We start from the raw sequence: 22,178 nt of genomic DNA, 5'->3' as shown, positions 1-22,178 counted from the left end.
CTGTTCTGCTCTCTCTCCCTCTCTCTCCTGTTCTGCCTCTCTCTCTCTCTCTCCTGTTCTGCTCTCCTCTCTCTCTGTTCTGCTCTCTCTCCTCTCTCTCCTGTTCCCCTCTCTCCCCTCTCTCTCCTGTTCTGCTCTCTCTCTCCTCTCTCTCTGTTCTGCTCTCTCCTCTCTCTCCTGTTCTGCCCTCTCTCCTCTCTCTCCTGTTCTGCCCTCTCTCCTCTCTCTCCTGTTCTGCTCTCTCTCCTCTCTCTCCTGTTCTGCTCTCTCCTCTCTCTCCTGTTCTGCTCTCTCTCCTCTCTCTCCTGTTCTGCTCTCTCCTCTCTCTCCTGTTCTGCTCTCTCCTCTCTCTCCTGTTCTTTCTTCTCTCCTCTGTATGACTCATCAGTATGACTGCTAGATTGCTGTAAGGTGGATGAACAAACTGAAAGGGGCCCAGAACACTTCTTCGTCTTCTTCAGCAAGAACTACAGTGCCTTGCAAAAGTATTCATCCCCCTTGGCGTTTTTTCCTATTTTGTTGCATTACAACCTGTAATTTAAATAAATTTTTATTTGGATTTCATGTAATGGACATACACAAAATAGTCCAAATTGGTGAAGTGAAATTGAAAAAATAACTTGTTTAAAAATATTCAAAAAAATAAATAATGGAAAGGTGGTGCGTGCATATGTATTCACCCTCTTTACTATGAAGCCCCTATATAAGATCTGGTGCAACCAATTACCTTCAGAAGTCACATAATTAGTTAAATAAAGTTCACCTGTGTGCAATCTAAGTGTCACATGATCTCAGTATATATACACCTGTTCTGAAAGGCCCCAGAGTCTGCAACACCACTAAGCAAAGGCACCACCAAGCAAGCGGCACCATGAAGACCAAGGAGCTCTCCAAACAGGTCAGGGACAAAGTTGTGGGAGAAGTACAGATCAAGGTTGGGTTATAAAAAAATATCAGAAACTTTGAACATCCTACGGCGCAGCATTAAATCCATTATTTAAAAATGTAAAGAATATGGCACTACAACAAACCTGCCAAGAGAGGCCGCCCACCAAAACTCACGGACCAGGCAAGGAGGCATTAATCAGAGGCAACAAAGAGACCAAAGATAACCCTGAAGGAGCTGCAAAGCTCCACAGCGGAGATTGGAGTATCTGTCCATAGGACCACTTTAAGCTCGTACATTCCACAGAGCTGGGCTTTACAGAAGAGTGGCCAGAAAAAGCCATTGCTTAAAGAAAAAATAAGCAAACACGTTTGGTGTTCACCATAAGGCATGTGGGAGACTCCCCAAACATATGGAAGAAGGTAGTCTGGTCAGATGAGACTATAATAGAGCTTTTGGCCATAAAAGAAACGCTATGTCTGGTGCAAACCCAACACCTCTCATCACCCCGAGAACACCATCCCCACAGTGAAGCATGGTGGTGGCAGCATCATGCTGTGGGGATGTTTTTCATCGGCAGGGACTGGGAAACTGGTCAGAATTGAAGGAATGATGGATGGCGCTAAATACAGGGAAATTCTGGAGGGAACCTGTTTCAGTCTTCCAGAGATTTGAGACTGGGACGGAGGTTCACCTTCCAGCAGGACAATGACCCTAAGCATACTGCTAAAGCAACACTCGAGTGGTTTAAGGGAAAACATTTAAATGTCTTGGAATGGCCTAGTCAAAGCCCAGACCTCAATCCAATTGAGAATCTGTGGTATGACTTAAAGATTGCTGTACACCAGCGGAACCCATCCAACTTGAATGAGCTGGAGCAAGTTTTGCCTTAGAAGAATGGGTAAAAATCCCAGTGGCTAAATGTGCCAAGCTTATAGAGACATACCCCAAGATACTTTCAGCTGTAATTGCTGCAAAAAGGTGGCTCTACAAAGTATTGATTTTGGGGGGGTGAATAGTTATGCACGCTCAAGTTTTATTATTTATTTCTTGTTTGTTTCACCCCAAAAATATTTTGCATCTTCAAAGCGGTAGGGCATGTTGTGTAAATCAATGATACAAACCCCCCAAAATCTATTTTAATTCCAGGTTGTAAGGCAACAAAATAGGAAAAATGCCAAGGGGGGTGAATACTTTCGTAAGCCACTGTACTATTAAGTCTCTCAGCCCATTTTAATGTTAGTATCAGGGGTGGGAACCGGGTTCAGGGAACAGAACAGAAAACCTTAAAAGAACATCATTTTTCGATTAACAGAACCAGAACCAGAACGAAAGTGATCTATACTGTTCGGAACAGAACCGTTATTTTAAAAGCATGGGAACCGGGTTAATAACTTTATTTTATGTTAGGGGCATTTTTTCCTGTCCTACAAAAACACAACAAAGCGCCTCACTGTCACTCAGAAACGTATTCCAGCCTGTCTGCTGTGCTACCTGTCTGCTGTGCTACCTGTCTGCTGTGCTCCCTGCCCCTAGTTGAAAAAGAAAAGGAGAGACTCACTCTAGGAGCTCAGATGCAATAATTTAATAACCAATGTTTGGACAGACAAGCTGTCTTCATCAGGGTATAATGACAAACACTGCGGGTCACTAGTTTATATAGTGTCAAAGGACACACACACAGGTGTCTGTAATCATGGCCGGGTGTGGCCTGATAGCATTGGTTAATTCACAGATAAACAGAACATACAAAAAACATGAATAGATAGCATACGATCATAGATACAATTTGGCTACCTAGGCCCACAAACATTTACCATCCTGCAGGCTGGTCACCTGGGGGGTTAGAGGTTAGAGGTCAGAGAGAAGAAGTCCTGCAGGCTGGTCACCTGGGGGGTTGAGGTTAGAGGTCAGAGAGAAGAAGTCCTGCAGGCTGGTCACCTGGGGGGGTTAGAGGTTGAGGTCAGAGAGAAGAAGTCCTGCAGGCTGGTCACCTGGGGGGTTAGAGGTTAGAGGTCAGAGAGAAGAAGTCCTGCAGGCTGGTCACCTGGGGGTTAGAGGTCAGAGAGATGTCACCTGACACCTGAGATGTGGCCCTGATAAAATACATAGAAATGTCTACCTTCCTTTCCACCTCCCTTCCATGTTGAAATCTCTATATATACCTCAGTGATTAGGGGTGGAAGAAGAATAACATTCCCCTCCAGGTGGTATAGGATGCATTCAAGGACATACATCAGAGTTGAACTATCCTCTATCCTCTATCCTCTCTATCCTCTATCCGCTCTATCCTCTCTATCCTCTATCCTCTCTATCCCCTCTATCCTCTCTATCCTCTATCCTCTCTATCCTCTCTATCCTCTCTATCCTCTCTATCCTCTATCCTCTCAACCCGCTATATCATATATCCTGTCTATCCTCTATCCTCTCTATCCTCTATCCTCTCTATCCTCTATCCTCTCTATCCTCTCTATCCTCTATCCTCTCTATCCTCTATCCTCTATACTCTCTATACTCTATCCTCTATACTCTATATCCTCTATCCTCTCTATCCTCTCTATCATCTATCCGCTTTATCATCTATCCTCTATCCTCTATCCTCTCTATCCTCTATACTCTCTATCCTCTATCCTCTCTATCCTCTCTATCCTCTCTATCCTCTCTATCCTCTCTATCCTCTATCCTCTACTCTCTATCCTCTATCCTCTATACTCTATACTCTCTATCCTCTATCCGCTCTATCCTCTCTATCATCTATCCGCTTTATCATCTATCCTCTATCCTCTCTATCCTCTATCCTCTATACTCTCTATCCTCTATCCTCTATCCTCTCTATCCTCTATCCTCTCTATCCTCTCTATCCTCTCTATTCTCTATCCTCTCTATCATCTATCCCCTCTATCCTCTCTATCCTCTATCCTCTATCCTCTCTATCCTCTATCCTCTATCCTCTCTATCCTCTCTATCCTCTCTATCATCTATCCCCTCTATCCTCTCTATCCTCTCTATCCTCTCTATCCTCTCTATCCTCTCTATCCTCTCTATCCTCTATCCCCTCTATCATCTCTATCCTCTCTATCCTCTCTATCCTCTATCCTCTCTATCCTCTATCCTCTCTATCCTCTCTATCATCTATCCTCTTTATCCTCTATCCTCTATCCTCTCTATCCTCTATCCTCTCTATCCTCTATCCTCTCTATCCTCTCTATCCTCTCTATCCTCTCTATCCTCTATCCTCTCTATCATCTATCCCCTCTATCCTCTCTCCTCTATCCTCTCTATCCTCTATCCTCTCTATCCTCTATCCTCTCTATCCTCTATCCTCTCTATCATCTATCCCCTCTATCCTCTCTATCCTCTCTATCCTCTATCCTCTCTATCCTCTCTATCCTCTCTATCCCCTCTATCCTCTCTATCCTCTCTATCCTCTCTATCCTCTATCCTCTCTATCCCCTCTATCCCCTCTACTCTCTATCCTCTCTACTCTATATCCTCTCTTTCCTCTCTTTCCTCTCTATCCTCTCTATCCTCTCTATCCTCTCTATCCTCTCTATCCTCTATCCTCTCTATCCTCTCTATCCTCTATCCTCTCTATCCTCTCTATCCTCTATCCTCTCTATCCTCTCTATTCTCTATCCTCTATCCTCTCTATCCTCTATCCACTCTATCCTCTATTCTCTCGTATAAAAAACACAGAGTGGAGGTACCTCTCTCTCTCTCTCTCTCTCTCTCTCTCTCCCCCCTCTCTCTCTCTCTCTCTCTCTGTCTCTCTCTCTCCACGCTCTCTCTCTCCCCCTCTCTCGCTCTCTCTCTCCCCCCTCTCTCTCTTTCTAAATCCTGAGGTTCTTATGTCTAGTCATTATTCAGCTAGTGTACTTTTCCTTTGATGCTGAGAAACTGTGTGTGTGTGTCAGTACTCAGCACTGCCTAGTCAGTTAGACACTCTCTCACACACACACACAAACATACACAGTAAAATCAGACCTCACACACAGAGAAATGTCTAGTGGATTAAATACAAATTGTAGATCAAAATGACAGCGATTTGCTACAAACTGTAGACGAGAGAGAGAGAGAGAGAGAGAGAGAGAGAAGAGAGAGAGAGAAGACAGAGAGACACAGAGAGAGAGAGAGAGAGAAGACAGAGAGAGAGAGAGACAGAGAGACAGAGAGACAGAGAGAGAGAGAGACAGAAGGAGAGAGAGAGAGAGAGAGAGAGACACAGAGAGAGAGAGAGAGACAGAGAGACAGAGACAGAGACAGAGAGAGAGAGAGAGAGAGGTTCTGCAGACAGGCATGCTAATTACTTTCAGTTGCTAGGGAGAGACTGGCAGGATTTCTGTTTTGTTGGCTCCCCAGCCTGCACTCACACACACAGGACAGTGTTTGTTGTGTGACTGGGTGATTGCTCTGCATCCCAAATGGCACCCTATTCCCGTTTTAGTGCACTACACTACGCTTGACCAGGAACCTATGGGACACTAGGTATGTGCCAACACAGACAATGACTAATCTCTCTCTGTCTCTCTGACTAATCTCTCTCTCTCTCTCTCTCTCTCTCTCTCTCTCTCTCTCTCTCTCTCTCTCTCTCTCTCTCTCTCTCTCTCTCTCTCTCTCTCTCTCTCTCTCTCTCTCTCTCTCTCTCTCTCTCCCCCACTTCTCTCTGCCCCACTCTCTCAGGGCCGGCCGTAGACTTTTAGGGGCCCTAAGTGAGCAAATCCTTTTAGTGGCCCATCTCTTCACCACGGAATTGTTTATTTCCTGCAATTCTACACATTTTTACCCATGTGGCAGAGAGAAGATTTTGCAATTTTATAACTAAATTCATGCAATTCTTTTAATTTTGCCATTTTGCGATGGGGCGGAGAGAAAGATTAGCAGTTTTGCAGCAAATTGTCTTTCTGGAGGTCAGGGCCCCTGGGCACTTGCCCTCCATGCCCAGTCGGTCGTTCGACCACGATTACTACAAGTTTAGATAGCTGGCTAGACTAACTTACCGATCTAAAAACATTTAGCTGACACGGGCTAATTGAGTGACTTTCAGTGACTGACATAAGAGAAAAAAACTGCTGATGCACAACCAAATTTCAAAATTGCCCCTTGTGTATTCCGACTCCCAACAGTAAATTGCCCCTTGTGTATTCCAACTCCCAACAGTAAATTGCCCCTTGTGTATTCCAACTCCCAACAGTAAATTGCCCCTTGTGTATTCCAACTCTCAACGGTAAATTGTGACCCCGACTCGGGGCCCCCTAGCGGCTGTGGCTTATGCCTAGGGCCGGCCCTGCTCTCTCTCCTCTCGTCCTCCTGGGGAGTCTTTCAGGATTTTCCCTCCTTTTCTGCAGTAGGAGCCCTGCAGTAGGAGCCCTGCAGTAGGAGGAGGAGCCCTGCAGTAGGAGGAGGAGCCCTGCAGTAGGAGGAGGAGCCCTGCAGTAGGAGCCCTGCAGTAGGAGGAGGAGCCCTGCAGTAGGAGGAGGAGCCCTGCAGTAGGAGGAGGAGCCCTGCAGTAGGAGCCCTGCAGTAGGAGGAGGAGCCCTGCAGTAGGAGCCCTGCAGTAGGAGGAGGAGCCCTGCAGTAGGAGCCCTGCAGCATACAAATGAATCTCTCCCCTCCGCTACCCCTCCCGCCCTCCCTCCCTCTCTTTCCTCAAACCACCTCTCTCTCCTCTCCTCTACCCCTCCCTCCCTCCCTCCCTCTCTCTCCTCTCCCCCTCCCTCTCTTTTCTACTCCCACCTTCTCCTCTCTCTCCTGTTCTGCTCTCTCTCCTCTCTCTCCTGTTCTGCTCTCTCTCCTCTCTCTCCTGTTCTGCTCTCTCCTCTCTCCCCTCTTCTGCCCTCTCTCCTCTCTCTCCTGTTCTGCTCTCTCCTCTCTCTCCTGTTCTGCTCTCTCTCCTCTCTCTCCTGTTCTGCCCTCTCTCCTCTCTCTCCTGTTCTGCTCTCTCTCCTCTCTCTCCTGTTCTGCCCTCTCTCCTCTCTCTCCTGTTCTCCTCTCTCTCCTGTTCTGCCCTCTCTCCTCTCTCTCCTGTTCTGCTCTCTCCTCTCTCTCCTGTTCTGCCCTCTCTCCTCTCTCTCCTGTTCTGCTCTCTCTCCTCTCTCTCCTGTTCTGCCCTCTCTCCTCTCTCTCCTGTTCTGCCCTCTCTCCTCTCTCTCCTGTTCTGCCCTCTCTCCTCTCTCTCCTGTTCTGCCCTCTCTCCTCTCTCTCCTGTTCTGCCCTCTCTCCTCTCTCCCCTCTTCTGCTCTCTCTCCTCTCTCTCCTGTTCTCCTCTCTCTCCTCTCTCTCCTGTTCTGCTCTCTCCTCTCTCTCCTGTTCTGCCCTCTCTCCTCTCTCTCCTGTTCTGCTCTCTCCTCTCTCTCCTGTTCTGCTCTCTCTCCTCTCTCTCCTGTTCTGCTCTCTCCTCTCTCTCCTGTTCTGCCCTCTCTCCTCTCTCTCCTGTTCTGCTCTCTCTCCTGTTCTGCTCTCTCCTCTCTCTCCTGTTCTGCTCTCTCTCCTCTCTCTCCTGTTCTGCTCTCTCCTCTCTCTCCTGTTCTGTCCTCTCTCCTCTCTCTCCTGTTCTGCCCTCTCTCCTCTCTCTCCTGTTCTACTCTCTCTCCTGTTCTGCTCTCTCTCCTCTCTCTCCTGTTCTGCCCTCTCTCCTCTCTCTCCTGTTCTGCTCTCTCCTCTCTCTCCTGTTCTGCCCTCTCTCCTCTCTCTCCTGTTCTGCTCTCTCTCCTCTCTCTCCTGTTCTGCTCTCTCTCCTCTCTCTCCTGTTCTGCTCTCTCCTCTCTCTCCTGTTCTGCCCTCTCTCCTCTCTCTCCTGTTCTGCCCTCTCTCCTCTCTCTCCTGTTCTGCTCTCTCTCCTCTCTCTCCTGTTCTGCCTCTCCCTCTCTCTCTCCTGTTCTGCCCTCTCTCCTCTCTCTCTCTGTTCTGCCCTCTCTCCTCTCTCTCCTGTTCTGCTCTCTCTCCTCTCTCTCCTGTTCTGCTCTCTCCTCTCTCTCCTGTTCTGCTCTCTCTCCTCTCTCTCCTGTTCTGCTCTCTCCTCTCTCTCCTGTTCTGCTCTCTCCTCTCTCTCCTGTTCTTTCTTCTCTCCTCTGTATGACTCATCAGTATGACTGCTAGATTGCTGTAAGGTGGATGAACAAACTGAAAGGGGCCCAGAACACTTCTTCGTCTTCTTCAGCAAGAACTACAGTGCCTTGCAAAAGTATTCATCCCCCTTGGCGTTTTTCCTATTTTGTTGCATTACAACCTGTAATTTAAATATATTTTTATTTGGACTTCATGTAATGGACATACACAAAATAGTCCAAATTGGTGAAGTGAAATTGAAAAAATAACTTGTTTAAAAATATTCAAAAAAATAAATAATGGAAAGGTGGTGCGTGCATATGTATTCACCCTCTTTACTATGAAGCCCCTATATAAGATCTGGTGCAACCAATTACCTTCAGAAGTCACATAATTAGTTAAATAAAGTTCACCTGTGTGCAATCTAAGTGTCACATGATCTCAGTATATATACACCTGTTCTGAAAGGCCCCAGAGTCTGCAACACCACTAAGCAAGGGGCACCACCAAGCAAGCGGCACCATGAAGACCAAGGAGCTCTCCAAACAGGTCAGGGACAAAGTTGTGGAGAAGTACAGATCAGGGTTGGGTTATAAAAAAATATCAGAAACTTTGAACATCCCACGGCGCAGCATTAAATCCATTATTTAAAAATGTAAAGAATATGGCACCACAACAAACCTGCCAAGAGAGGCCGCCCACCAAAACTCACGGACCAGGCAAGGAGGGCATTAATCAGAGGCAACAAAGAGACCAAAGATAACCCTGAAGGAGCTGCAAAGCTCCACAGCGGAGATTGGAGTATCTGTCCATAGGACCACTTTAAGCCGTACATTCCACAGAGCTGGGCTTTACAGAAGAGTGGCCAGAAAAAAGCCATTGCTTAAAGAAAAAAATAAGCAAACACGTTTGGTGTTCACCATAAGGCATGTGGGAGACTCCCCAAACATATGGAAGAAGGTAGTCTGGTCAGATGAGACTATAATAGAGCTTTTTGGCCATAAAAGAAACGCTATGTCTGGTGCAAACCCAACACCTCTCATCACCCCGAGAACACCATCCCCACAGTGAAGCATGGTGGTGGCAGCATCATGCTGTGGGGATGTTTTTCATCGGCAGGGACTGGGAAACTGGTCAGAATTGAAGGAATGATGGATGGCGCTAAATACAGGGAAATTCTGGAGGGAAACCTGTTTCAGTCTTCCAGAGATTTGAGACTGGGACGGAGGTTCACCTTCCAGCAGGACAATGACCCTAAGCATACTGCTAAAGCAACACTCGAGTGGTTTAAGGGAAAACATTTAAATGTCTTGGAATGGCCTAGTCAAAGCCCAGACCTCAATCCAATTGAGAATCTGTGGTATGACTTAAAGATTGCTGTACACCAGCGGAACCCATCCAACTTGAATGAGCTGGAGCAGTTTTGCCTTGAAGAATGGGTAAAAATCCCAGTGGCTAAATGTGCCAAGCTTATAGAGACATACCCCAAGATACTTTCAGCTGTAATTGCTGCAAAAGGTGGCTCTACAAAGTATTGATTTTGGGGGGGGTGAATAGTTATGCACGCTCAAGTTTTATTATTTATTTCTTGTTTGTTTCACCCCAAAAAATATTTTGCATCTTCAAAGCGGTAGGCATGTTGTGTAAATCAAATGATACAAACCCCCCCAAAATCTATTTTAATTCCAGGTTGTAAGGCAACAAAATAGGAAAAATGCCAAGGGGGGTGAATACTTTCGCAAGCCACTGTACTATTAAGTCTCTCAGCCCATTTTAATGTTAGTATCAGGGGTGGGAACCGGTTCAGGGAACAGAACAGAAAACCTTAAAAGAACATCATTTTTCGATTAACAGAACCAGAACCGAGAACGAAAGTGATCTATACTGTTCCGGAACAGAACCGTTATTTTAAAAGCATGGGAACCGGTTAATAACTTTATTTTATGTTAGGGGCATTTTTTTCCTGTCCCACAAAAAACACAACAAAGCGCCTCACTGTCACTCAGAAACGTATTCCAGCCTGTCTGCTGTGCTACCTGTCTGCTGTGCTACCTGTCTGCTGTGCTCCCTGCCCCTAGTTGAAAAAGAAAAGGAGAGACTCACTCTAGGAGCTCAGATGCAATAATTTAATAACCAATGTTTGGACAGACAAGCTGTCTTCATCAGGGTATAATGACAAACACTGCGGGTCACTAGTTTATATAGTGTCAAAGGACACACACACAGGTGTCTGTAATCATGGCCGGGTGTGGCCTGATAGCATTGGTTAATTCACAGATAAACAGAACATACAAAAAACATGAATAGATAGCATACGATCATAGATACAATTTGGCTACCTAGGCCCACAAACATTTACAATGAATAGCAAAAAATCACAATAATCACAAGAATGGCTTCAGATCAAAGTCTACGTTGAGACCGAAGGGAACAAGGGTCTTTATATTAAAGATCCAGGCAGCCTCTCGTTTTAACAATAAGTTATCGAGGTCACCCCCTGTCCTAGGGAGGGTGACATGTTCGATGCCGATATAACGTAGGGACGAAATCGAGTTGTTCGCTTCCAAAAAGTGGGCAGCGACTGGGTGTGTCGAGTTTTTGCACCTAATGGTGCTACGATGCTCCGAGATTCGTACTTTTAATTTGCACTTTGTTTTACCCACATAATTTTTAATTAAAATGTAAAAGAAAATTGATTTCAGAGTTTTAATAAGGAACAGAAAGGAACGATACTTTTTGGGTTGAACCGGTTCAGAACTTTATTTTGCTGGTCGGAACCGTGGAACTGAAATAATGGTTCTGTTCAGACCAAAACGATTGGAAAATAATTTTGGTTCCAACACATGTGTTGTGAAAGAGATAAATACATCTCTCTGTCTCTCTATAATGCTTACTGACACAGATAAATACATCTCTCTGTCTCTCTCTAATGCTTATTGACAAAGATAAATACATCTCTGTCTCTCTCTAATGCTTATTGACACATATAAATACATCTCTCTGTCTCTCTCTAATTCTAATTGACACAGATAAATACATCTCTCTGTCTCTCTATAATGCTCATCTCTCTGTCTATATATAATGCGTATTGACACAGATAAATACATCTCTCTGTCTCTCTATAATGCTTACTGACACAGATAAATACATCTCTCTGTCTCTCTCTAATGCTTATTGACACAGATAAATCCATCTCTCTGTCTCTCTATAATGCTTATTGACACAAATAAATACATCTCTCTGTCTCTAATGCTTATTGAAACAGATAAATACATATCTCTGTCTCTCTCTAATGCTTATTGACACAGATAAATACATCTCTCTGTCTCTCTATAATGCTCATCTCTCTGTCTATATTTAATGCTTATTGACACAGATAAATACATCTCTCTGTCTCTCTCTAATTCTAATTGACACAGATAAATACATCTATGTCTCTCTCTCATGCTTATTGACACAGATAAATACATCTCTCTGTCTCTCTCATGCTTATTGACACAGATAAATACATCTCTCTGTCTCTCTGTCTCTCTATAATGCTTACTGACACAGATAAATACATCTCTCTGTCTCTCTCTAATGCTTATTGACACAGATAAATACATCTATCTGTCTCTAATGCTTATTGAAACAGATAAATACATCTCTCTGTCTCTCTCTAATGCTTATTGACACAGATAAATACATCTCTCTGTCTCTCTATAATTCTAATTGACACAGATAAATACATTTCTCTGCCTCTCTGTCTCTCTATAATGCTTACTGACACAGATAAATACATCTCTCTGTCTCTCTCTAATGCTTATTGACACAAATAAATACATCTATCTGTCTCTAATGCTTATTGAAACAGATAAATACATCTCTCTGTCTCTCTCTAATGCTTATTGACACAGATAAATACATCTCTCTGTCTCTCTATAATGCTTATTGACACAGATAAATACATCTCTCTGTCTCTCTATAATGCTTATTGACACAGATAAATACATCTCTCTGTCTCTCTATAATGCTTATTGACACAGATAAATACATCTATATGTCTCTAATGCTTATTGAAACAGATAAATACATCTCTCTGTCTCTCTCTAATGCTTATTGACACAGATAAATACATCTATCCTGTCTCTAATGCTTATTGACACAGATAAATACATCTCTCTTTCTCTCTATAATGCTTATTGACACAGATAAATACATCTCTCTGTCTCTCTATAATGCTTATTGACACAGATAAATACATCTCTATGTCTCTCTCTAATGCTTATTGACACAGATAAATACATCTCTCTGTCTCTCTATAATGCTTATTGATACAGATAAATACATTTCTCTTTCTCTCTATAATGCTTATTGACACCAATAAATACATCTCTCTGTCTCTCTATAATGCTTACTGACACAGATAAATACATCTCTCTGTCTCTCTCTAATGCTTATTGACACAGATAAATCCATCTCTCTGTCTCTCTATAATGCTTATTGACACAAATAAATACATCTCTCTGTCTCTAATGCTTATTGAAACAGATAAATACATATCTCTGTCTCTCTCTAATGCTTATTGACACAGATAAATACATCTCTCTGTCTCTCTATAATGCTCATCTCTCTGTCTATATTTAATGCTTATTGACACAGATAAATACATCTCTCTGTCTCTCTCTAATTCTAATTGACACAGATAAATACATCTATGTCTCTCTCTCATGCTTATTGACACAGATAAATACATCTCTCTGTCTCTCTCATGCTTATTGACACAGATAAATACATCTCTCTGTCTCTCTGTCTCTCTATAATGCTTACTGACACAGATAAATACATCTCTCTGTCTCTCTCTAATGCTTATTGACACAGATAAATACATCTATCTGTCTCTAATGCTTATTGAAACAGATAAATACATCTCTCTGTCTCTCTCTAATGCTTATTGACACAGATAAATACATCTCTCTGTCTCTCTATAATTCTAATTGACACAGATAAATACATTTCTCTGCCTCTCTGTCTCTCTATAATGCTTACTGACACAGATAAATACATCTCTCTGTCTCTCTCTAATGCTTATTGACACAAATAAATACATCTATCTGTCTCTAATGCTTATTGAAACAGATAAATACATCTCTCTGTCTCTCTCTAATGCTTATTGACACAGATAAATACATCTCTCTGTCTCTCTATAATGCTTATTGACACAGATAAATACATCTCTCTGTCTCTCTATAATGCTTATTGACACAGATAAATACATCTCTCTGTCTCTCTATAATGCTTATTGACACAGATAAATACATCTATATGTCTCTAATGCTTATTGAAACAGATAAATACATCTCTCTGTCTCTCTCTAATGCTTATTGACACAGATAAATACATCTATCCTGTCTCTAATGCTTATTGACACAGATAAATACATCTCTCTTTCTCTCTATAATGCTTATTGACACAGATAAATACATCTCTCTGTCTCTCTATAATGCTTATTGACACAGATAAATACATCTCTATGTCTCTCTCTAATGCTTATTGACACAGATAAATACATCTCTCTGTCTCTCTATAATGCTTATTGATACAGATAAATACATTTCTCTTTCTCTCTATAATGCTTATTGACACCAATAAATACATCTCTCTGTCTCTCTCTAATGCTTATTGACACAGATAAATACATCTCTCTGTCTCTCTCTAATGCTTATTGACACAGATAAATACATCTCTCTGTCTCTCTCTAATGCTTATTGACACAGATAAATACATCTCTCTGTCTCTCTCTAATGCTTATTGAAACAGATAAATACATTTCTCTGTCTCTCTCTAATGCTTATTAACACAGATAAATACATCTCTCTGTCTCTCTCTAATGCTTATTGACACAGATAAATACATCTATCCTGTCTCTAATGCTTATTGACACAGATAAATACATCTCTCTGTCTCTCTCTAATGCTTATTGACACAAATAAATACATCTATCATGTCTCTAATGCTTATTGACACAGATAAATACATCTCTCTGTCTCTCTCTAATGCTTATTGACACAGATAAATACATCTATCCTGTCTCTAATGCTTATTGACACAGATAAATACATATCTCTGTCTCTCTCTAATGCTTATTGACACAGATAAATACATTTCTCTGTCTCTCTCTAATGCTTATTAACACAGATAAATACATCTCTCTGTCTTTCTCTAATGCTTATTGACACAGATAAATACATCTATCCTGTCTCTAATGCTTATTGACACAGATAAATACATCTCTCTGTCTCTCTCTAATGCTTATTGACACAGATAAATACATCTCTCTGTCTCTCTCTAATGCTTATTGACACAGATAAATACATCTCTCTGTCTCTCTCTAATGCTTATTGAAACAGATAAATACATTTCTCTGTCTCTCTCTAATGCTTATTAACACAGATAAATACATCTCTCTGTCTCTCTCTAATGCTTATTGACACAGATAAATACATCTATCCTGTCTCTAATGCTTATTGACACAGATAAATACATCTCTCTGTCTCTCTCTAATGCTTATTGACACAAATAAATACATCTATCATGTCTCTAATGCTTATTGACACAGATAAATACATCTCTCTGTCTCTCTCTAATGCTTATTGACACAGATAAATACATCTATCCTGTCTCTAATGCTTATTGACACAGATAAATACATATCTCTGTCCCTCTCTAATGCTTATTGACACAGATAAATACATTTCTCTGTCTCTCTCTAATGCTTATTAACACAGATAAATACATCTCTCTGTCTTTCTCTAATGCTTATTGACACAGATAAATACATCTATCCTGTCTCTAATGCTTATTGACACAGATAAATACATCTCTCTGTCTCTCTCTAATGCTTATTGACACAAATAAATACATCTATCATGTCTCTAATGCTTATTGACACAGATAAATACATCTCTCTGTCTCTCTCTAATGCTTATTGACACAGATAAATACATCTATCCTGTCTCTAATGCTTATTGACACAGATAAATACATCTCTCTGTCTCTCTCTAATGCTTATTGACACAGATAAATCCATCTCTCTATAATGCTTATTGACACAAATAAATACATCTCTCTGTCTCTCTCTAATGCTTATTGACACAGATAAATACATCTATCTGTCTCTAATGCTTATTGAAACAGATAAATACATATCTCTGTCTCTCTCTAATGCTTATTGACACAGATAAATACATCTCTCTGTCTCTCTCTAATGCTTATTGAAACAGATAAATACATCTCTCTCTCTCTAATGCTTATTGACACAGATAAATACATCTCTATGTCTCTCTCTCATGCTTATTGACACAGATAAATACATCTATCCTGTCTCTAATGCTTATTGACACAGATAAATACATCTCTCTGTCTCTCTCTAATGCTTATTGACACAAATAAATACATCTATCATGTCTCTAATACTTATTGACACAGATAAATACATCTCTCTGTCTCTCTCTAATGCTTATTGAAACAGATAAATACATCTCTCTCTCTCTAATGCTTATTGACACAGATAAATACATCTCTATGTCTCTCTCTCATGCTTATTGACACAGATAAATACATCTATCCTGTCTCTAATGCTTATTGACACAGATAAATACATCTCTATGTCTCTCTAATGCTTATTGACACAGATAAATACATCTCTCTGTCTCTCTCTAATGCTTATTGACACAGATAAATACATCTCTCTGTCTCTCTCTAATGCTTATTGACACAGATAAATACATCTCTATGTCTCTCTCTAATGCTTATTGACACAGATAAATACATCTCTCTGTCTCTCTACAATGCTTATTGATACAGATAAATACATTTCTCTGTCTCTCTATAATGCTTATTGACACCAATAAATACATCTCTCTGTCTCTCTCTAATGCTTATTGACACAGATAAATACATCTCTCTGTCTCTCTCTAATGCTTATTGACACAGATAAATACATCTCTCTGTCTCTCTCTAATGCTTATTGACACAAATAAATACATCTCTCTGTCTCTCTCTAATGCTTATTGACACAGATAAATACATTTCTCTGTCTCTCTCTAATGCTTATTAACACAGATAAATACATCTCTCTGTCTCTCTCTAATGCTTATTGACACAGATAAATACATCTATCCTGTCTCTAATGCTTATTGACACAGATAAATACATCTCTCTGTCTCTCTCTAATGCTTATTGACATAGATAAATACATCTCTCTGTCTCTCTATAATGCTTTTTGACACAAATAAATACATCTCTCTGTCTCTCTATAATGCTTATTGACACACATAAATACATTTCTCTGTCTCTCTCTAATGCTTATTGACACAGATAAATACATCTCTCTGTCTCTCTCTAATGCTTATTGACACAGATAAATACATCTCTCTGTCTCTCTATAATGCTTATTGACACAGATAAATACATCTCTCTGTCTCTCTATAATGCTTATTGACACAGATAAATACATCTCTCTGTCTCTGTCTCCGAACACACACACACTGAACACACACACACTCCCTCTCTGTCCTACCTGCTTCCCGTCCAGTGTATAAAGTCTCTTCACGGCACCAGAGTCCAGTTTGATAGCTTCAGTAATATCCTCCAGAACCTGGTCAAAGGAATGTGCCGTCTTCTTGTTCAATAGGATCCTCACTGCTTTCCTCGGCTTCACTCCACTGCGGATCACTGTGACCAGCTTAGGCTTTATAAAGTCTTTACTCTCTCTCTGTTCTCTAAGGTCCGACTGACTGACCACCTGTTGGCCGCTGGGGCCTGGACCAGACCCTGACCTTGTCCCGGTGGAGGTAGCGGTAGAGGGACCGGTAGAGGAACCGGTAGAGGTGCCAGTGGTAGCACCAGGTTTCCAGTTTGGGTTGTTGATCTTGGTGTAGTCCAGTTTACGATAGGGCTCGTTGGACGCACACACGTAACACTCACCTGGGGGGAGGGAGGGAGGGAGGGAGGGAGGGAGGGAGGGAGGGCGGGAGAGCCAACATGAATACATCAGTCCCAGTTCAATACTTTAGGATACCATTACTCTTGACAACCTCTATTTCTTCAGAACATGACTAGACGTCTTTCATGTGATACAGTGAGGCAGTATTGCATGTCAAACTCAGAGGTCAGAGGTCACACCGCAGACAGCGTGTGTATCAGAGCAGAAGAGACGGTTCCATCCCCAAATGGTGCCCCACATAGTGCTCTACTGACCGAGGGCCCATAAGGCTCTGGTCAAAAGTAGTGCACTATAAAGGGGAGAGGGTGCCATTTCTGATGTCAGGTCAGGCTTCATCACTTCTATTTATCATACCAACCTCTGTTTTAGGAGGGGACTGCATCTCTTTGGAGTGCTCACCTCTGTAGTTCAACACCACCGCTACCTTAAAAGGAATATCTGCACACCACACCTCTCCTCTCCTCTCCTCCTGCCCTCTCTTCTCCTCTCCTCCCTCCTCCTCTCCCCTCCTCCCTCCTCCTCTCCCCTCCTCCTCTCCTCTCCCCTCCTCCTCTCCCCTCCTCTTCCCCCCTCCTCTTCTCTCTTCCTCTCCTCTCCTCACCTTCTCCTCTCCTCTCCCCCCTCCCCTCCTTTCCTCTCCCCACCTCCTCTCCTCCTCTCCTCTCCTCTCCCCACCTCCTCTTCTCTCCTCTCCTCTCCTCTCCTCTCCTCTCTCTCTCCTCTCCTCTCCTCTCCTCTCCTCTCCTCTCCCCTCCTCCTCTCCTCTCCCCACCTCCTCTCCTCTCCTCTATCTCAATAGTCTAAAGAAGCCCCCTCCTCCTTATCAGTAACTGTCTCAGTAGATGTACCCAAAAGTTCACTGGAATTCAAGGGGTGAGGCAATTTTTTGTCATAAAGCAATTATTCTAAAATGACCCAAAATAAGAAGAGAACATAATGTCTGATTAAACTAAACGTAGGTTCCTGTGGGAACAGTGACAGGAGAGGATTATGCAAAAATGACCCAATGTGCAGGACTAGCTCTATCATTACCTTATGCAAATTGTACTGTAACACACACACCACGCACACGCACACACACGCACACACACACTCCACACTGGCAGAGTTTTATTCACTATCTATCCTCCAATGTCACCCAGTACCAAGGTCAAACACAGTGTTATCAAAACCTGAGAGGAGAGGAGAGGAGAGGAGAGGAGAGGAGAGGAGAGAGGAGAGGAGAGGAGAGAGAGAGAGGAGAGGAGAGGAGAGGAGAGCTTTAGACTATTGAGAGGAAGGAGAGGAGAGGAGAGGAGAAGAGGAGGAGAGGAGAGGAGAGGGAGAGGAGAGGAGAGGAGAGAGAGGGGGAGAGGATAGGCTTCTTTTAGACTATTGAGAGGAAGGAGAGGAGAGGAGAGGAGAGGGAGAGGAGAGGAGAGGAGAGGAGAGGAGAGGAGAGGAGAGGAGAGGAGAGGAGAGGAGAGGAGAGGAGAGGAGGAGGCTTCTTTAGACTATTGAGAGGAGAGGAGAGGAGAGGAGAGGGAGAGGAGAGGAGAGGAGAGGAGAGGAGAGGAGAGGAGAGGCTTCTTTAGACTATTGAGAGGAAGGAGAGGAGAGGAGAGGAGAGGCTTCTTTAGACTATTGAGAGGAAGGAGAGGAGAGGAGAGGAGAGGAGAGGAGAGGAGAGGAGAGGAGAGGAGAGGAGAGGAGAGGAGAGGAGAGGAGAGGAGAGGAGAGGAGAGGAGAGGAGGGAGGCTTCTTTAGACTATTGAGAGGAGAGGAGAGGGAGAGGAGAGGAGAGGGAGAGGAGAGGAGAGGAGAGGAGAGGAGAGGAGAGGGAGGGAGAGGAGAGGAGAGGAGGAGGCTTCTTTAGACTATTGAGAGGAAGGAGAGGAGAGGAGAGAGGAGAGGAGAGGAGGGAGAGGAGGAGAGGAGAGGAGAGAGAGGGAGAGGAGAGGAGAGGGAGAGGAGAGGAGAGGGGAGAGGAGAGGGAGAGAGGAGAGGAGAGGAGAGGAGAGGAGAGGAGAGGAGAGGAGGAGGCTTCTTTAGACTATTGATATACAGCCAGAGTGGCCTTAACACTGAGACCCAGACAGGGCATGTCAGTCTATTATCATTCTAACCTTATCTAACCTATACTGCCAGTCGCTCTCTAAACCCCACCCCCTCATTGACCCGGTAACAGCAGCACTTACCGGTACTCTACTCTACATTTTGACTGGCTCCCTCACGTTCACCGGCTAGAGCTACCGTTAATGGAACAAAAGACTGTTCTATTAACGGTAGCCAATGTTTTTCCATTTCCAGGGAACTTTCCATGATTACACATGGGGCTGTGTTTGTGTGTGGGGGGGGTTGCATGCAGCCTGGTTGTTCAGGTACCAAGGATGTCGGGAGATTACTTAAAAACCGGCGACACTGTCTGTGATTCATTTAGAATTCAAGGCACACTTAACCAGCGATACGCCATCCCATCTGGTTTGGGCTTAGTGGGACTATCATTTGTTTTTCAACAGGACAATGACCCAAAACACACCTCCAGGCTGTGTAAGGGCTATTTTACCAAGAAGGAGAGTGATGGAGTGCTGCATCAGATGACCTGGCCTCCACAATCACCCGACCTCAACCCAATTGAGATGGTTTGGGATGAGTTGGACCGCAGAGTGAAGGAAAAGCAGCCAACAAGTGCTCAGCATATGTGGGAACTCCTTCAAGACTGTTGGGAAAGCATTCCTCATTAAGCTGGTTGAGAGAATGCCAAGAGTGTGCAAAGCTGTCATCAAGGCAAAGGGTGGCTACTTTGAAGAATCTCAAATATAAAATATATTTTGGTAACTACATGATTCCATATGTGTTATTTCATAGTGTTGTTGTCTTCACTATTATTCTACAATGTAGAAAATAGTACAAATAAAATAAAAACCCTGGAATGAGTAGGTGTGTCCAAACCTTTGACTGGTACTGTATATAGCAGAGGAATTTGTCTCATTCTGCGGGAAAATAAATGATAAATACGAATTCAGGTGAGACTTTTAGATGTGATGGACACACACACACACACACACCACACACACACACACACACACACCCACACACCCACACACACACACACACACCCTTACCCTCCACCAGTTCCTCCATAGACGTGATCTTCTTGGTCCCGTCCACCGTATAGATGGCGCGCACGCCCTGAGGCAGGTGCAGGTTGTCCGCCAGGGACCGGGTCAGCTCCATCAGCAACGCATCGTAAGACCGGCACCTGTCGTTAGACACCGCATACACCAGCCCCTTGAAATACCTGTCCCCGTTCCGGTAGAACCTGACCTTCTTGGCGCGCTTCTCCGAGGTGAGAGTCTGCAGCGTGCGCGTTCGGTAGTAGCTACAGTTGGCGCTGTGCGCGGGGCTCGGCACCAGGCTGCTACCTCTCGAACCAGACCCCCCGCCGGTAGAAGCGCCAGCGGAGCGCGTGGACCGGCCACGACGAGCCTTGTCCCGTTCGTCGAAATGTTCCAGCTCGATGGTCTTGTTCAGAGACATGGCGGCCACCGTCAACTAATGGGATTCACACAGACTCAAACGGTTCTTTCTCCCGGGTTTTACCGAATCTTTTTATTTAAGTTCTCATCATCAGGATGTTGGTAAAATGAAAAGGGATCCAGAGAGTGGTCGACAGCAGCCTAACCGTCCATCTGTTAACGATAATCACGACTCTTCATCGATCAAGTCTACGTCCCCTTATGGTAGGTTACGCCGGGCAGACCAGGAGATGTAGCCTAATCCAAGCGATTCCCGGTTTCTTGTTAACACAACGATGCTGATGCTACTTGCCGGTTTTACCGTAGCCAATAGCGGTCCAGCCCTCCTCTGTCTGTCTGTCTGTCTGTCTGTCTGTCTGTCTGTCTGTCTGTCTGTCTGTCTGTCTGCCTGCCTGCCTGTCTGTCTGTCTGCCGCTGGGCTGGGCAGTGACGATGTGGTGCATACAGAGAGAATACAGGGATAAAGCAACGTCACACCAGCATCTTACTGTAGCTTAAGTGCACCATCGTTATCGTCTGTTCAGTCTATTGTAGCGTGATGCTGAAGAAACGGTGCAGGCTCTTTTCTAACGTTATATCAATATATACTACCTTATAGTGCATATCCCTATCCACATAGGCTAGTTCTTTGTAGGTTAAATGGAGAAATTGTAGGTTATTGTATGATAAAACGTTGTAGCCTTGGACATTGTTCTCCGTCAGATAATTATATGTTTAACTAGAATAGATGAATAAAAGCCGTTCACTTGGTCTTGGACCAGATAAACATCTGATGTGTCTTCACGGTGGGAATCGGTTGCTATGGGCTCGCTCTGTCACGTCTGGTTAGATATTCCTGGGATTCGCGAGCGTAAAAAAAAAAAAAAAAGGAATCCAGGAATCCCGAATAAAACCAAATTTAGGAAGCAGAAACCTCACCAACCAACTATCACAGTGTTTTTAAATTTCATTCCGGGCGTGCGACAATTTCTACGTTCTGCACACGCTCGATCTGTCACGTCTGGTTAGATATTCCTGGGATTCGCGAGCGTAAAAAAAAAAAAAAAAGGAATCCAGGAATCCCGAATAAAACCAAATTTAGGAAGCAGAAACCTCACCAACCAACTATCACAGTGTTTTTAAATTTCATTCCGGGCGTGCGACAATTTCTACGTTCTGCACACGCTCGATCGGTGCCGGACGGTAGCGCTGCTACAGTCGCGAGACAGCATGGCTGCGGAGAGACAGAGACAGAGACAGAGACAAAGACAAAGACAAAGAGCGTCCTACGTGATTATCACATCCGTCCTCTTTTCTCCCCGGTGCTGTGCTAGTACGAAGGGATAGCGAGCTCCTCGAGCAGGTGACCGGTGGACCCAAACGTCTCGCGCGTGCTCCCCGGCAGGAGGAGGAGGAGGAGAGTCGGAAACGGGTTCTTTCCGGGTCCTAGCGCCGTTATTTTAATTAACCAGTCTACTCCCTCATCTGAAGCATAATTATAAACAAGACTTCACATTGTTTTTCTTCCATTGAATGTTTGAAAACGTCAGGTTATAGTCACACCCGTCGCTATGGGCGGGCCATAGGGGGCCGGGGCCGCCCCCCAAAATGCTTGTGCCCCCCACTTGAGGGAATTTATTATTAAATTTACGTACTGTAGGCTAATAATAATTGTGCCCTGCCCTCCCATGCATTTCATATGCCTCCCTTAAGACTGAGGTCTGGCGACGGGTCTGGTTATAGTAACCGTTCTAAAAAAAACGGT

General features: G+C 43.7%; 1 protein-coding gene across 1 annotated transcript in view; it reads right to left on the bottom strand.

Moving 5' to 3' along the window:
- LOC121554454 (serine/threonine-protein kinase DCLK2) overlaps positions 1–21,945 on the bottom strand; it is a gene marked incomplete at its 3' end in the record, with an annotated part of 41,579 nt that extends 19,634 nt beyond the window's left edge. Inside the window, 2 exon segments of the mRNA XM_045219490.1 lie at positions 16,491–16,897; positions 20,021–21,945. Coding sequence (XP_045075425.1) covers positions 16,491–16,897; positions 20,021–20,435 — 822 coding nt within the window.
- Between the last annotated feature and the right edge of the window lie 233 nt (positions 21,946–22,178).

This window comes from Coregonus clupeaformis, unplaced genomic scaffold (genome assembly GCF_020615455.1).
Source record: "Coregonus clupeaformis isolate EN_2021a unplaced genomic scaffold, ASM2061545v1 scaf2405, whole genome shotgun sequence".
Taxonomy (NCBI): domain Eukaryota; kingdom Metazoa; phylum Chordata; class Actinopteri; order Salmoniformes; family Salmonidae; genus Coregonus; species Coregonus clupeaformis.
The sequence above is the reverse complement of the archived record's forward strand: the minus strand, read 5'-3'. Positions and strand labels throughout refer to the sequence as shown.